The sequence below is a fragment of the Cicer arietinum genome, chromosome 6 (assembly GCF_000331145.2).
Source record: "Cicer arietinum cultivar CDC Frontier isolate Library 1 chromosome 6, Cicar.CDCFrontier_v2.0, whole genome shotgun sequence".
Taxonomy (NCBI): Eukaryota; Viridiplantae; Streptophyta; class Magnoliopsida; order Fabales; family Fabaceae; genus Cicer; species Cicer arietinum.
Genome location: NC_021165.2, coordinates 29,913,837 through 29,929,606, shown reverse-complemented (window position 1 = coordinate 29,929,606; position 15,770 = coordinate 29,913,837). Strand labels below are relative to the sequence as shown.

The following is a 15,770-nucleotide window of genomic DNA, read 5'->3' as shown; positions in this document are numbered from 1 at the left end:
AGAGATAGGATAGAGAATACCACACAAAGATTTTATCCTGGTTCACCCAACGTGGGTTACGTCCAGTCCTCACACTGTGAGATTTTCCATTAAGTGTTTAAAACAAAGAGCTTTCTTGATTTTACAACACCTAGTCTAGATCAACCTTGATCTATTTCAACCTCTATTGCTTTCCACACAGAAAGCAATACCAGCACCTATCTAACCTTGATAGAATGTAATCTTTAAACAAACTATAAAGAAACTCTTATAGTTTGAGTTTTTACAATTTGATTGTTTTGACAGAATCTGAGATTTCTCAACTCTTGTTTGAGAATTGATTCTTTACAAAGGATCTAATGATAATTGCGCAAACTAATAGATGAGTATGAACCAGCAGCTGTTTCGCAGAAATCAGAACGTATGATCGCCTCTGTTTTGCAGAATTTCAAGTATGTATGTGATTGATTTATGGATTTCTAAGTACTTGAATTTCCTGCCTTGAATCGGGATATTGGCCTTCTATTTATAGGTTGTAGAGGCACTGAATGAAGGTACAAGAGCTGTTGGAGAGGCTCTGCTTTTTGACTGAAACATTATTTCATGATAAAAATAATCCTTCTTTGAAATAGCTTTTTGACTTTATTGGTTTAGCATTTAAAGCAATTATGTCCTTTTTAGAAAGTACTCTTGACGTTTCTTCATTGATCTTGGATGGTACATTCTCTGTCTTGAGTGTAGCTAGAGAATGTTGGAGATGAATTACAGGCTATTTCAGAGAAGATGCAGTGCTGCTGTTATTGTGCAGAAAACGGAGAATGATTAACGTTCTTGGTTTGTCAGTTTGAACTTTCTTGAGCTTCAATAATCATTCTGGAGTTCCCGTTTTAATCGTTATGGATTTCCTTTGCAATTGTCTTGTCATATGTCAAGATTGATCGAACTTTCTTGACATTTAATTTTTGAAGTTTGCAAACTGTCATGACTTTTGTCTGTCTTTGAGTCCATTGATCTTTGAGACCAAATAGCCTTTTTTGAGTTTGGATGAATCCTACTTGTTCCTTGCCATGTACTGATTAGATATGAATAATTTCCAGGGCAGACTCTTTGTTAAAGAGATAGAAAAAGTTTGACCAATATGTTGTGATGGACAATTGTTGAAGTTGGAGATCATTCTCTGTTTTGATGCAGAATGATCTTGTTGTTGTCTTTACTGTATTGCTTGATTTTGTTCTTAATTAAATCCACTCAAAAACACATGTTAAATTAACATAACATTTTAGAATCATAATTAACTTTCTTAATTAACCTTTGTTTATTTTCATCAAAACTTTAAATATAGAGTTTGTCTCAACACTGCCTTTCTCAACATCTTGATTGTACTAAGCTAGAAGGTTGTGAAGATTGAACACAGTCAGTATGACTAGCAGGTGTTCAAGTGTAAGTCTAATTCAGTGATAATTTAGTGGATTAAATCCTTCAAATTGAAAGAACTGACGCTGCTACCGTGTTGATGGTGAACCAGTTATGTCTCTCTGCTCTGTTTTCACTCTCTTGCTTACCTTCTTTACTTTAAGTATAGCCATGCAAAAAGTTCTTAAAAACAAAGTTCAAATCCCTATTTGTTGTGTTCATTTCCTTCTACAATATACATTGGATCGGCCTAACACTTATCGATGGCTAAAACAAACTCTAAAATAAAATCTTGATAAAAAAAATAATGGCATTTTTAATACTAATAACAATATTTTACTATACTTTTATATAAACTCTACATTTCTTATTTTATGAGATGAAAAGTATTTTAATTAAACATATCAATAGTTATATTTTTTAAATAATTATAAGGCCTTTTACTTGTTATACTACTTAAATATATATTTTTAAAGGCCTAAATATACATGAAAAATTGATTATACTAAGAGATCTTAAATCCTAGCTTTTGACCTTGGATTGACTCTGCATTTTATATAGAGGTGGACAAAGTTCAGTTCTGAACTAGAACCGTTTGAAAATTGAACCGAACTGGTTTTCAGTTTGGAAAAACCGAACTGAACCGGTTTTCAGTTCAAAGAACCGAACTGAACCGATTTATAAAAGTGGTGCACCGGTTTATTATTTTGAACCGAACTGGTTTAACTTAATTTTTTTGTTCATATAGGCCAAAATTTACATAATTACCCCTAATTACTTCTAAAAAAAATTTGGTTCAAGTTTTTTGAAATAAAAACCAGTTCGGTTCGGTTTTTTAACAAAAAACCGATTCGGTTCGGTTTTTTGAATTGAAAAAATCAGTTCGGTTCAATTCTAGTTTTACAAAATCAGTTCAAAAACAGTTCGATTCTTAAACCAGTTCAGTTCAAAACCAGTTCGGTTCAGTTCGACAGTTTGGTTCAGTTTTGGTTTTTTTGAACACCCTTAATTTTATATATATATTTCAGAAAGTTTGAAAAACGACACATACGTTAGATCACTTTTTGACACATTCTTAACAACAATATGTATATATATAGTATAAACAATATGTATATATGTTTGTCTCTCTTTATTTTGAGACACAAGGAGCACCTATGAAAAATCAACATCAATTAACTTGTTTTCAGGTCAATAGAGGACTCCCTCCCTAGCTTACTTGCATTCTACTCCTTTCAAAATCAATTATTAATAAAAATTGATTAAATTATGTATATTAAGAAAAACAATTAATTATATTTAATATTATATCATTCCAATTAAAAATTAAATTTATTATTCAAATTTCTCTCTAATATTAATAAATTGGATCATTTGAAATATAAAAATTAAATCAAATTAGAATTCTTAATTTTTTTTTTTAATTTCAACCCTATAGTTTTCGAGAGAATAAAACTATAGTAATTCAAAGTTCGAATGTAAAAAAGGTCTGATCAACAATTATTTCATTTAGAATTCAAATTGGATTTCTTCTAAACGATTCGTCCTTAACTGAAACTCATTTAATAGCATTTGAGTTTAATTACTTGATTAATTTAGAGACACTCACATTAAATAAGAGAAATATTATTGAAATTTTTTTTATTTAATTATGAAATATAAGAGTTAATGATATCTATTATCTACTATATATATTTAAAACAAACTCATATACCACCTCATAGTGCAAACATATCCCACCTCAGCAAAAAAAAGTTGATGTGTATGCCTTAGAGAATTCTCTTGTGTTTTTATGTTTCACCTCATTTTTTTCTACTTAGTTTCTAAATAATTTTTCCTTCTCTTAATCCCTCTAATCCCTAATTTTTTTAATGACTTCCTCCAACAATTGTTTTTTCCCTCTTGTGTACGCCCCCAATCAATGAGTCAGCTTCTGCTTCGCCATCCTCGCAAAATCATCTTCAGCAAAATCATTTGTTCCTCCGCGGTAATTCTTCAAAATCGCCGAATCTATTCCAAAGTTACCCTGAAAGAGGTATATATTTATTTGTTGCAACAAAAAATTTCCTTATCTTTGTCCATTTCTGATTTTGTTGCCATAAATTCAATTCTATTCTATACAATTTTTGAAATCAATCTGGCTCATAGTGACTTAATGGTATGTATAGTTTCTTACATGAAATTCTATCAGTGCCACTATCCATGAAATCCAAGTTGGGATGGGACTAACCGGGCGAACATCGCTACCCATCATACCCAGAGCAAAATGACACATGGAAATTCCTAAGAATTGGTGCTTTCCAATGCTATGACAAGGTATATTTATACATCCATATTGTTTCCCTCACCCATCTAAACTTTTTTCCTTCTTTAGTTGTTTTTAAGTGTCACTTTGCTTTATGTGTCTCATATTCTTAGTTTTACTTCAATGTAGTATATGAACTTACAAATTGCAGTTGAAAAAGTTTGACTCAAGTAAATTTTAATCATGTTTAAATGATATGTGCCATCGAATTGGATCAAGTAAATTCGACCATTTTAAATTTCAGAATACAAATCTGCATGTATTGTGGAAATTTTTCAAATTTCAAATGTTAATTTTCGATCATTTTAATCATCGTAATTATAACTTCTTTACTTTAGATCGAATATATTATAACTTTAATTTACAAACATTCAAACTATTATTAACATAACATTAACATTAATAGAGTAATCGTAATCATTAATATTTTGGTTACACAATATTTGGTTACAAAATATTAATTGTCAAACAATTATAAGTATACATCAAATACAAATAATTGCAAATGAAACTTTAATTTCATCTATTATATATTTAAATATTTGTATTTGATTTTCTACTTTGAATATTGGTAAATATATATAGTATATAAATATTTAGAAATGATGGACAAAGTCGTGTCTCTTTGAATTTTGGTTAGTTTTATTTTACTAAAACTAATTAAATTTAATTTGTTGTTTTATAGTGTTAATTGACATGAAATTAAAGTGATTTATTTGCAATTATTTATATTTGATGTATACTTGTAATTGTTTGACATTAATATTTTGTAACATAATTGTTATAAATTTTAGACTTCGGTTTTGAAACCAAAATATTAATGATTATGATTACTCAATTAATATTAATAATAGTTTGAATATTTTTAAATTAAAATTCTAATATATCCAATTTAAAGTAAAAAAAATTCACAATTACCACAAAGATCGAGGATTAAAATGATCGAGTGAGAGAACACAAAATATTTGTATTTGATTTTCTACTTTGAATATTGGTAAATATATATAGTATATAAATATTTAGAAATGATGGACAAAGTCATGTCTCTTTGAATCTTGATCATTTTATTTTACTGAAATTAATTAAATTTAATTTGTTGTTTTATAGAGTTGATTGAAATAAAATTAAAGTAATTCATTTGCAATTATTTGTATTTGATGTATACTTATAATTGTTTGACAATTAATATTTTGTAACCGAATTGTTATAGATGTTGGATTTCGATTTTTAAACCAAAATATTAATTATTATGATTACTCTATTAATATTAATAATAGTTTGAATATTTATAAATTAAAATTCTAATATATTTAATTTAAAATAAAATAAATTCACAATTACCACAAAGATCGATTATTAAAATGATGGGGTGAGAGGACAAAAAAATAATAAAGTAAAATACAATATAAATGTATTTCCAACTATTTTACTTTATCATTTTTAGTTTCAGCAATAAAGTAATACATTTTGTAACTAAATTATATATCAATTGAGTCTATCTCTTAATATTAATACGTTAACTAAATATTTGGCATATCTATCAATCTCAATATTAATAAGTTACTTTATTTATTCAAATCATTCGTCTAACATCGGTACTTCTCTTCTATGAATTATATTGGTACAATTGTATATATATATTATTGATATAAATATTAAATTAGGACATAAAATTTTATATTAATTTTATTTTAAATTTATTTAAATTAAATAAATAAAAATATATATGTACAATGTGCGAATTAATATATAGTTTATATTTTATTTTAGAAAGAGTATTAAATTGTGAGAGTCACTCGGGTCAATCACGTTGTTCTCAAGTCTATATTTCATTGAGAGCTTAGTTTAGTACCTTGGTATAAATGTCATCATTTTTCTGGGTCCAATATCTCAAATTAACATTTAAAATACTTAAATAGTTGCCGTGGTGTTGAAGATACTTATTGCCTTTGTAATTTGATGGACTTTGGCTACTATAAACTTATATAAATTAAGATGTAAAGTCAAGACAAAACTTATATAAACTAAACGATGAATTTTTACTTCTTGCAAATAATTTGGCTATTTATGTTGAAAAAAATAGTGTTAGTCTATTTAAAAGTTCAAGTCAATTATAGATTAATTTGACTTTTTGAATTATCATTAAACTCAACTTTCATAAATAATTATCATAAGTTTTTTATTTTTATGCATTGCTTTATTATATGATAACTCTTGTAAATAAGAATTTTTTTTTTGAGATTTAAACTATGAATTATTTGTCTTTTGTAGGAATTATAATTAATATATTATGTGTTTAGTATCAATATCAGTGTTTTGAGTAATTTTAGGCAAGTTGTATTTAATTACTAAAAAAAAAATGTTAGATTTATTACTTGTGTAGATCAAATTTGAAGTTTTTGTCCCAGAGTTAAAAGGCTATGGAAATATTACAACATTAGGTGTGACAAATCTGATGAGCAACAAGTCAATGTAAATATGTGGGCCCCATGAACGTATACTTATATGAAACCGAAGGAAATAATTAAATAAAATTTTATAACTTTAACTATTTTCATCGAAAGTGTGACACACAAACACATTTTTCCTTAGACACCTAACAAATAAAGTCAAGATTACTCATAAATGACAACCCCTAAAAAGCCAAGGGGATTGATCGACTGTTGGTTTAAACTCGATTGGCAACCTTTAATTTTGCAATGACGCCACAACCAAGAAACAATTTAATATGATCTACAAGAGTGCTCATTAAACATTTTTGCTGCATGAACACACTAAAATTTCTAGCGCGCCAAATGCTCCAAACACAAGTTAACCACACCACAATCAAACTATCTCGAAGCATTTTACCCCTACTAAATAAGCCAAAGAACAAATGAGCATGATAAGTAATTTAGTTAGAAAGCATTGCATAAACGCCAAAGCACTGCAAAACCATCAACCACACTTTCCCTAATAAGGGACAAAGTACAAATAAATATTGTAAAGATTCCACACGCCACAACCACCTACACACATACAGGACTTTGCAAACAACACATCGAACCAAATTGGACTTTATTGGCAACCTATCATTAAACATCATCCACGAGAAAATGGATACCTTCAACGGTACAACCTTGTACAACCTTGTGCCACAAGAACTCAACGGTACAACCTTCAAATTGTACGCCTTTTTGATTGTATAATCTTCACCAGATCCATTTTTTCAATGTCATTTATCCTCCAAATTTTCCTGCAAAAGAACATTCCTAAAGCAACTCCTCCTCCCACTGAAACATGTGCCTCCTCCAACCCCTCTTCCCTCAAGACCATTATCCACCACCTCCGCTAGACACATCTTTATTGATAGTAAAGTTGAACAATCTACAAAATTTGGTTGACAAAATTCCCCCACTTATATTTTTGAAAGGAAGTAGACTTACTATCACCCACCACGCGAACAAGGTTATGAAAACCAATTCTTGTTCCCACCATTCGATTCTCCACAAATATGTTGTATATCTCTCCACCACAACGATGATTTACTACCTCTAAACACACATTTCTGCCCTCATCTTGACCATATTTATGCATTAAAACTTTATACGACAAGCCACTTTGATCCACCCTTAATCTCCACCTCCATTTTCCTAACAAAGCAATATTAAACGCTCACAAATTATGCACACCCAAGCCACCCCAATCAAGGCACACAACATCCTATTTAACCGAATTAGGTGTGTAACCTTACAATCATTACATAATCCAATCGAGGCACCACAAAATACACCTCCCTAAACCAAAGTAGTCATCAAAGCATTAAAACCCTCAGTGACTAATACAAATAGAAAAGGTGACAGTGGGTCCCCTTGTCTTAACCCCGAAGCAAATTCCTCAATTGGATTTCCACTAACCAAAATTGATGATGTAGTTGATCGAATTCACTCTAGAATCTATATTTTTCATCTGCTTGGAAAACTCATCTTCATCATGATTGCATCAAGATCCCACCGAATTGTACTCCTTTTCAAAGTCCACTTTGAACATAATCAATTCCTTATTATGTCTCTTTGTGTCATTTGCCACTTCGTTCGCAATAAGAATACCATCAAGTATTTGACGACCTTGTACAAAAGTTGTTTGTGATTCAGAAATCAAATTACCAATAACTCTCTTGAAATCTATTTGCCAACATTTTAGACAAGACTTTATACATACTCTCAACCAACGATATAGGTAAAAAATCTAACAGAGTCTGGGGATTCTCTTTTGTTGGTATCGGCACAATAAAAGTACAATTAGCTCCATTAGTAAGTCTTCCTTTATCACTTAGCTCATACATAAACCTCAAAACATCCATATTAATTACCTCCCTATAGTCCTTCATAGACCTGAAATGCACCCTGTCAGACCAGCACTTTTAAAACTATCATAGTCCCACATAGCTTGTTTGACTTCTTCCTCACTAAACCTACCCTCCAACATATCTGAGTCAGGTCTCCCAAGACATTCAAAATCTTAGTTCTCCAAATTAAGCCTAGGCACATTCGCCAATCTAAAATGAGAATCAAAATTATAAAAGATGGTGCGTCTAACCTCAAACTCCCCTTTTACTCTCTGACTATTCACAACCACACTGGATATGTTCGCCAATTATAGTGCTCAAGTATTAATAACCAACATCAATTCAGTTGTTCGCTAATTAATAGGCCATTCTCTAGCTTACATGCATTCTATTAAGAGTAATATATTTTTTCTTTCATTTTTATTTAGTCTTTACAAAAAAAATTCTTCAATATTATCCTTTAAATATTTTCGAATATCAATTTTAGTGCATTTCAGCATATAAAAAATATTATTATGCCACTCTCTAGCTTACATGTTTCCTATTAAGGGTTACAGTATTATGTTTTTAGCTTATAGGTTGGTTTCAGCATAAAAAAAATATTATTATGTTCAAAAAATATAATATATTTATTATTTTAAAATATAATTTTTTTTGTGCATCGCACGAGCTCAAGATTTAATTTAAAAATAGATTAGTTTAAAATCTAATAGTATCTCTTCAGATTTAGTTTTATATTATTATTATTATTATTTCTTAATTTTGAATTGAGTTATCCATATAAATATAAAATATCATTGAGTCTTTTCATATTATTATTCAATAGTTTTTTTTTTGTTAAATAAGTTTTTAGTCGTTATTAATTTTCAAAATTTTATTTTTAGTCATTCTAAAAAAATTAACTTTTTAATTCTTAAATATTGACAATTTTTATTTTTGAAAAAAATCCTGACTAGTCAACTTATTTGTATCATAGGTATATTTGATTGCTTTTTTGTAATAATATTTGAATTATCATGAATATTTTTCAAAAAATTTAGAACCTTTTAATAAAAAATAAATTAAATATAAATCTTTAAGTGTTTAAAAGTTATTATTTAAATTTTCTTTTGTTAAAAAATTTAAAGTTAATGATAAAGAGATCTTTATATTTTAATCATGTTTTGTAAAATAATATTCAAAATTTTGAAGCATATACTTGAATTTGACTTATTAGTGGAGATAAAACAAAAAACAAAAACACTCTGTAACTAAAGAGTTAAAAGAAACAAAATATTAAATTGTATAGAGAATAAAAATTTGTTTAACCATGTTCTTAGGGGTGTACGCGGTTTGGGTTGGGTCGGTTTAGACAAAATTCGATATCCAGCCCGATCGATTATCTTTGAATTGAGTTAAGTTTAAAACCCGTATTTTTTTCATTTAACTCGAACCGACTGACCTGATCAAGAACGGGTTGAGTTGGGTTGGGTTGGCGGGTTATACATAAATAACAATCTGTTTTTTAATTTTACTGTAAAATTTATTGAATGAAAATATATTTAATACTTGAATGTCTCAAAAATTATAAAATTTCAATCACATCATTCAATTCTTTAAAAAAGCCAACAACCTCTCACAAAAAAAAAAAAATAACTACAACAATCTTCAAATACATAAATAAATTCAACAACAGTAAATCAATAAAATATAAAAATTCATCAATTCTAAACAATATCAACTTCAAGTCCAAGCACTTAACAAGTTCCTCAAATTATAGAAGGGAACAACTGGAAATCTGTAAAAACAAATATCAATAATAGAAGTGAGGAGATAAAGAAAGAGAAATAATAAATAAGTAAAATATGCATGAAACAACTAGCACGGCTGAGAGAAATAATCTGATACTCGACCCGATCGATTATCTTTGGGTTGTGTTAAGTTTTCTTTTGGTTACCATGTTTCCTTGAGTTGGCGGCAATGATGAGATGCCTAAATCTTGTGCTTGTTGTAATGAAGCTTGTTGTGCTTGTGGAGCAAATTGATTAGGAGTTTCTTGTACTTGTTCCATTTGTCTCAAATATGTGCAATAATATAGTTAAAAAATTCAAAGGTAAAAGAAAAAGTAAGAGAAAACAACTAGCAATACTACTTAGTCCACCACATTACTTTCATCAACCATTTTAGTTTACTAAGCTACTATAATTTTTTAATAGTAATAGTAGTGTTTCATTTGTTTATTTTTATAGTACTTACTATTTGTAAATACAATACTAAAAAAAAAAGAGTTTAATAGATTTAAATGTAAAAAATTTAAACTAAATTCATCATAAGTATAAATTTTTGCATAAACATCATTTTTGCTCATAAATATTATTTAACTCAAAAAATTTGTATTTAACAATTGTAAAAAATTTAAACTAAATTCATCATAATCATAAACTTTCAATTCATACCTTCGTTATGCAAAACTATAACAAAATATAACATTTAAATAAATATCAATTATGAGCGAAACAAAAGAAGAATGTGGCAGCAACGCGACTAATAGAATTATCATAAAAATATTTTTAAAAGATATATTTAAAAAAAAAAGTATATATATGATTTTTATTATATTAAAATCTCTATCAATAAATATTTAAATTATTGAATATAAAAATATTCTTTTAATTTATAACAATTAAATTTAAAATAACTTCTACAATTTTTGACTAAATTCTTGAAAAAAATATATAAAATTAAAATCCCTTTGTTTAATCTATAACAAATCAATTCCAAATGAGATGGAGAAATGTAGAAACAAAAATATGATGATAAGAACATAACACAGTTGTGGAATGGGCTTTCATCAAAAAATAAGAAAAATGTATCCTGTACTCCCAAAAAAAGTTCAAAATGCCAAACCCCCAAATTTTTTTTACTATTTCACACAATCTAAAGTATTTTTTTTTTTCACCCTTTTCTTATTTCCAGAGCCGTAAAAAAGTTTTCCGGTAACTTCCGGAATACTTTTAATAAGATTTCCGGTACACAATATATTTTCAGAAAACTTAAAACGAAGTTTTCCAGTACACAGTATATTTTCAGAAAACTTAAAACGAAGTTTTCCAGTACAAAAACGAAAAGTTGTGTACTGGAAAACTTAATTGAGAAATTTCTCCAGTACATAATTGGCTTCCGGGAAACTTAATTGACAAGTTTTCTAGTACAGAACAATTTTTTTAAATTTATTTTTTAAGTTTTTTGAATTTTATTAATTTTTTTTAAATGTTAACAGATATGAATAAATCGCTACTATTAATGGATAAACGCCGATACTATAAATATTTTTGACACAGGTCAGGTACGAATAAATATAATTTATATTGTAAAAATATATTATTGTGATTAATTATAACTTATTTAATTTCAGATATTTGATACAAGAGATGCTGTTGTGAATTGGGCAAAAGAAATCGGTATAAAAAATAAAGTTACCGTTATTATCAGAAGATCAGATATAGAGACGGGAGAGAAAGGAAGGAGAAATAAATTATATTAGGTTGTGACAAAGGAGGAAAATACAAGTGTGCTGCTAGTTCAACTCGAAGTTCAACAAAAAAGTGTGATTGTCCTTTCTAGCTTAGAGCAAAACCATTAAAAGATGGTCCAGGATAGATAGTTAAAGTAATTTGTGGAATTCACAACCATGAATTACTTGATACTTTAGAGGGGCATGCATATGTTGGACGCTTAGATGAAGAAGAAAGAAAGCATGTTTATGACTTAACAAAATATAATATTGCACCGAGACACATATTACTCTCATTGCAAGACCGAGATAAGAGTAATGTTACTAAGATCTCACAAATATATAAACAGAGGAGTATGGTTCGGTTGCACGTGAGAGGTAATAGAACAAAGATGCAACATTTATTTAAGTTAGTTGAAGATGCAAAATATGTTTGTTGGAATAGAAAGCATGAAGACTCTGATGTTATGAGAGATATTTTTTGGGCGCATCCAGATTCAGTGAAGTTGTTGAATTTGTTTTCGATTGCATTTATTATGGCCAATACCTACAAAACCAATAAATACAGAATGTCATTACTTGAAATTGTTGGTATGACATCAACAGAGAAGACGTTTGTAGTTGGATTTACTTATTTGGAATGTGAGCGGAAAGAAAACTTTTGTTGGGCATTAGAGAGACTAAGAGATTTGTTCGTTACACAAAATAAATTTCCTCAAGTAATTGTGACAGATAGAGATCTTGCGTTAATGAATGCAATTGGTATTTTATTTCCACATGATGTTAATTTACTTTGTCGATTTTATCTCGACAAAAACGTTGGAGCAAAATGCAAGCAATATGTCTTAAAGGATAGACAAGAGTCGGTATTGAATATGTGGAAAGACATTATGTATTGTAGTGATGAAAAAGAGTATATCATGCGCTTGCACATGTTTGAGCAATCATGTGTTGATACTAAAGTGTTTGTTTATTATGTGCAAGAAACTTGATTGACTCCATATAAGAAAAGATTTGTTGAAGCATGGACAAATCAAGTGATGCATTTGGGGAACACAACGACTAAAAGGTATGTAATGTAATTTTATTATATATTGTTGAATTATATTATATTTTCTAATGTGACTGTAAAATTTTATTATAGGGTTGAGTCAGCTCACTGGAAACTGAAGTTAATGTTGGAAAACAACATAGGTGATATGTGTAAATGTTGGGAGGCTATGAACAATATGATAAGGTTGCAACATAAAAAAATCAGGGTCTCATTTCAAAAAAGTTTTTATGATGAAGAGCATGAGCACAGAAATTCATTTTATCAGAGATTGAATACATTTGTATCAAGAGAAGCTCAAAGACCTATTGTTGAAGAATACAACAAAGTTGAGTGGATGGGTACTGACAAATTTGTATGTGGGTTCTCTCTCAAAAGGACATACGGGTTACCTTGTGCTTGTGAATTGGGACAATATAAATTGATGGGTGAACCAATTCCTCTAGATTCTGTGCATATTCAATGGAGAAAATTAAGCATGGAATGTGAACTCACCCAAGACATAGAAGATGGATCATAGTTGGATATGTCTACTGAGATAAATGCCTTATGGAAACGTTTTTGATCCCTTGATGTTATAGGGAAACGAGTGTTGAAGAGTAAATTGTGTGAACTTGCTTTTCCATGTACAAGTTCAATGTGTCCACCACCTAAAAAAGTCAAAATCAAAGGACGAGTGAAGAAGAGTAAGGGTAAGAAGTCGGATGGATATGATGTATATCGAGACCCTTCTTGCTTTGAGCATGTTAATGCAACATATTGTGAAGATTTTAGTTCCCAACTATCTCAGTCAAAGAAGAGACAAGTCTCTCAATCAAAGAAACAACCCTCTCAATCATCTCAATCTTCAAAACATTTGTTATGGATACAATTTCCTGATGTTATTCAGCCATACATTGATGATATATTTGATGTGGCAACGAATGAAAATTGTGGTTTTCGCGCTATTGCATTATTGCTTGGACACAGTGAAGAGTGTCGGTCTTTTGTCCATAATAGTTTGGACCAGGAGATTGCTTCTCATGTAACTCCATATGATAGAATGTTCACATGACTCATTTGAGAAGTAAGAGATTCGTTGAAGATATCCGGCTTAGGTCTTCAACCCATGGATAAATGGTTGTCCATACCTGCTATGGGTTACGTGATAGCAACAACATATAATATTATTCTTATCACGTTTGGTCAGACATTTTCAATGACTTTCTTTCCTATGAAGGGTTCACATTCAGGATCGACAAAAAATGATTGCATTTGTTGTATTGGTTTTGTTAATGGAAATCACTGGGTTCCGGTAATTATTTTCTTCTGTTTTAATTTTTTTTTTCTTCCGTAATTAGATTCTTTTGTTTTGTTAATTTATTTAATTTTTGCAGTTAAAGATGAAAGATGGCTTTCCAATGCCAGACATTGCACCAGGTTGGAAGCAATATCGCACCGATGAAGCAACTTCTTGGGCAATAGCATATACAAGGCGTCTACGACACTGGGGGTATTTATTAGGTAGGTTGCCACGTGTTACCCAAAACCCACCTACGGAAACCGTAGATGCAATGTCATTAGGTGAACTTTAATGTTTTAAAATTGATACAAAATCACTTGTTATTAATTAATTTTATTTTTTTGTCGTTCGATTTTATCTTGTAGTTAATTCATTTTATTTTTCATCACAAACCATTTAAAGTAACCGACATAACAATAACACATAAAGTAACCAACATAACAATAATTAATAAAGTGTTCATAAAAAGTAATCGGCATAACAATAATTAATAAAGTGTTCATAAAAAGTAACTGATGTAACAATAATGCATAAAGTGTTCATAAAAAGTAATCGACATAACAATAGTTCATAAAAAATGTTACTACTAACTAGTGTGACTACGTGATAAATATAAAGCTTTATAAAAGTGGATATACAACTCATCATCCGGACTAGCTTCATGTTCACTCAACCCCTGTATGCATTCGAGTTTCAGATTTGGCACTCATTAAAAACACCCAAGTATGTCGTGTAAAGTCATAAACAGTTGTTAAAAAATAAGAAAATCCATCCAAAGAAACAATATTTATAGGCCCCTAAATATCCATATGAACAAGTTGAAAAGCATGTGAAGAAAAACTATTATTATAAGAGAAAGGAAGCCTACTTTGTTTAGCCATATGTCAAGAATCACAATCAAGATTTTTATTGAAAGAAATATAGGGAAAGTATTTACACATGATTTGAGAGACATTCAGAAGGATGACCTAATCTATAATGGCAAAGGTCAAAAGAATTACATTTAGTAGTATTAACAAAAGCATAATTTCTATCATAATCTAAAACACTAGTAAAAGGAGATGTATTGAGGATGTAGAGATTATTAATGAGTTCCACATTCTCAATCATCTTCTTGGAATCCATATCTTGAATTTCACTGAAATTGTGTGACACCACCAATTTGCAATTAAGATTTTGAGTTAATTTTGAAATGGATATAAGATTGAAATGAAATTGAGGAATAAACAAAACATTTTTTAAGTGTGCATACAAATTACTCCCATTAGGAAAAATAATCAAGAGCAATCTGTTTGATAGCTGAAAAAGCCTTAATGTTAGGGCACACGTTATCTGATGCACTAGAGTCCAATATCCATATGTTTTGAGGTTGATAAGTGTTACTTGTCTTGGAAATACTAGAAACCACGTGAGGGTTATGATCAACTCCATTATCCTCGTTAGTGGATAAGGTAGAACTTGCCCCCTTTGAGGATTTTAGCAAATTGACCAAGAACTGATAATATTCCTTTGTCAGTGAGTCATTAACATAAGTATTTGCATGATGTGATTTCTTCCCATCACCAGGTGATTCATTGATGAGTTGAGTCTTGGATTTGTAACTGAGAGAAAATCCATGTTTAAAATAGCAGTTGTCAACAGTGTGATTAGTTTTATTGCAATAACTACATAACATTTTCCCTTTGACACGACATCCACCTTTGGGTTGACTATTATGACCTTTTGGAGGATTAAAATTACCAGAATTTATAGAAAAATAGCACAGTCAGAAGAAGTGATACTATAAGCAGAATTAGGGTGAGGATTCATAGTAAGAGTTGGGTCTTGTTGAACAATAAGGGAATAGGCTTTGCTCAATGATGATAAAGGGTCCATGAGGAGAATTTATGTTCGAACATTATTGTAGTTGTCATTGAGGCC

General features: G+C 29.5%; 1 protein-coding gene across 1 annotated transcript; it reads left to right on the top strand.

Moving 5' to 3' along the window:
* Positions 1 to 12,746: 12,746 nt before the first annotated feature.
* On the top strand, positions 12,747 to 14,142 carry LOC140920687 (uncharacterized). Its single transcript, XM_073369494.1, has 4 exons — positions 12,747 to 13,053; positions 13,150 to 13,283; positions 13,359 to 13,592; positions 13,945 to 14,142. Exons 1-4 carry the CDS (start codon positions 12,747 to 12,749, stop codon positions 14,140 to 14,142), a joined length of 873 nt encoding a protein of 290 aa, XP_073225595.1.
* The last annotated feature ends 1,628 nt before the right edge of the window (positions 14,143 to 15,770 follow it).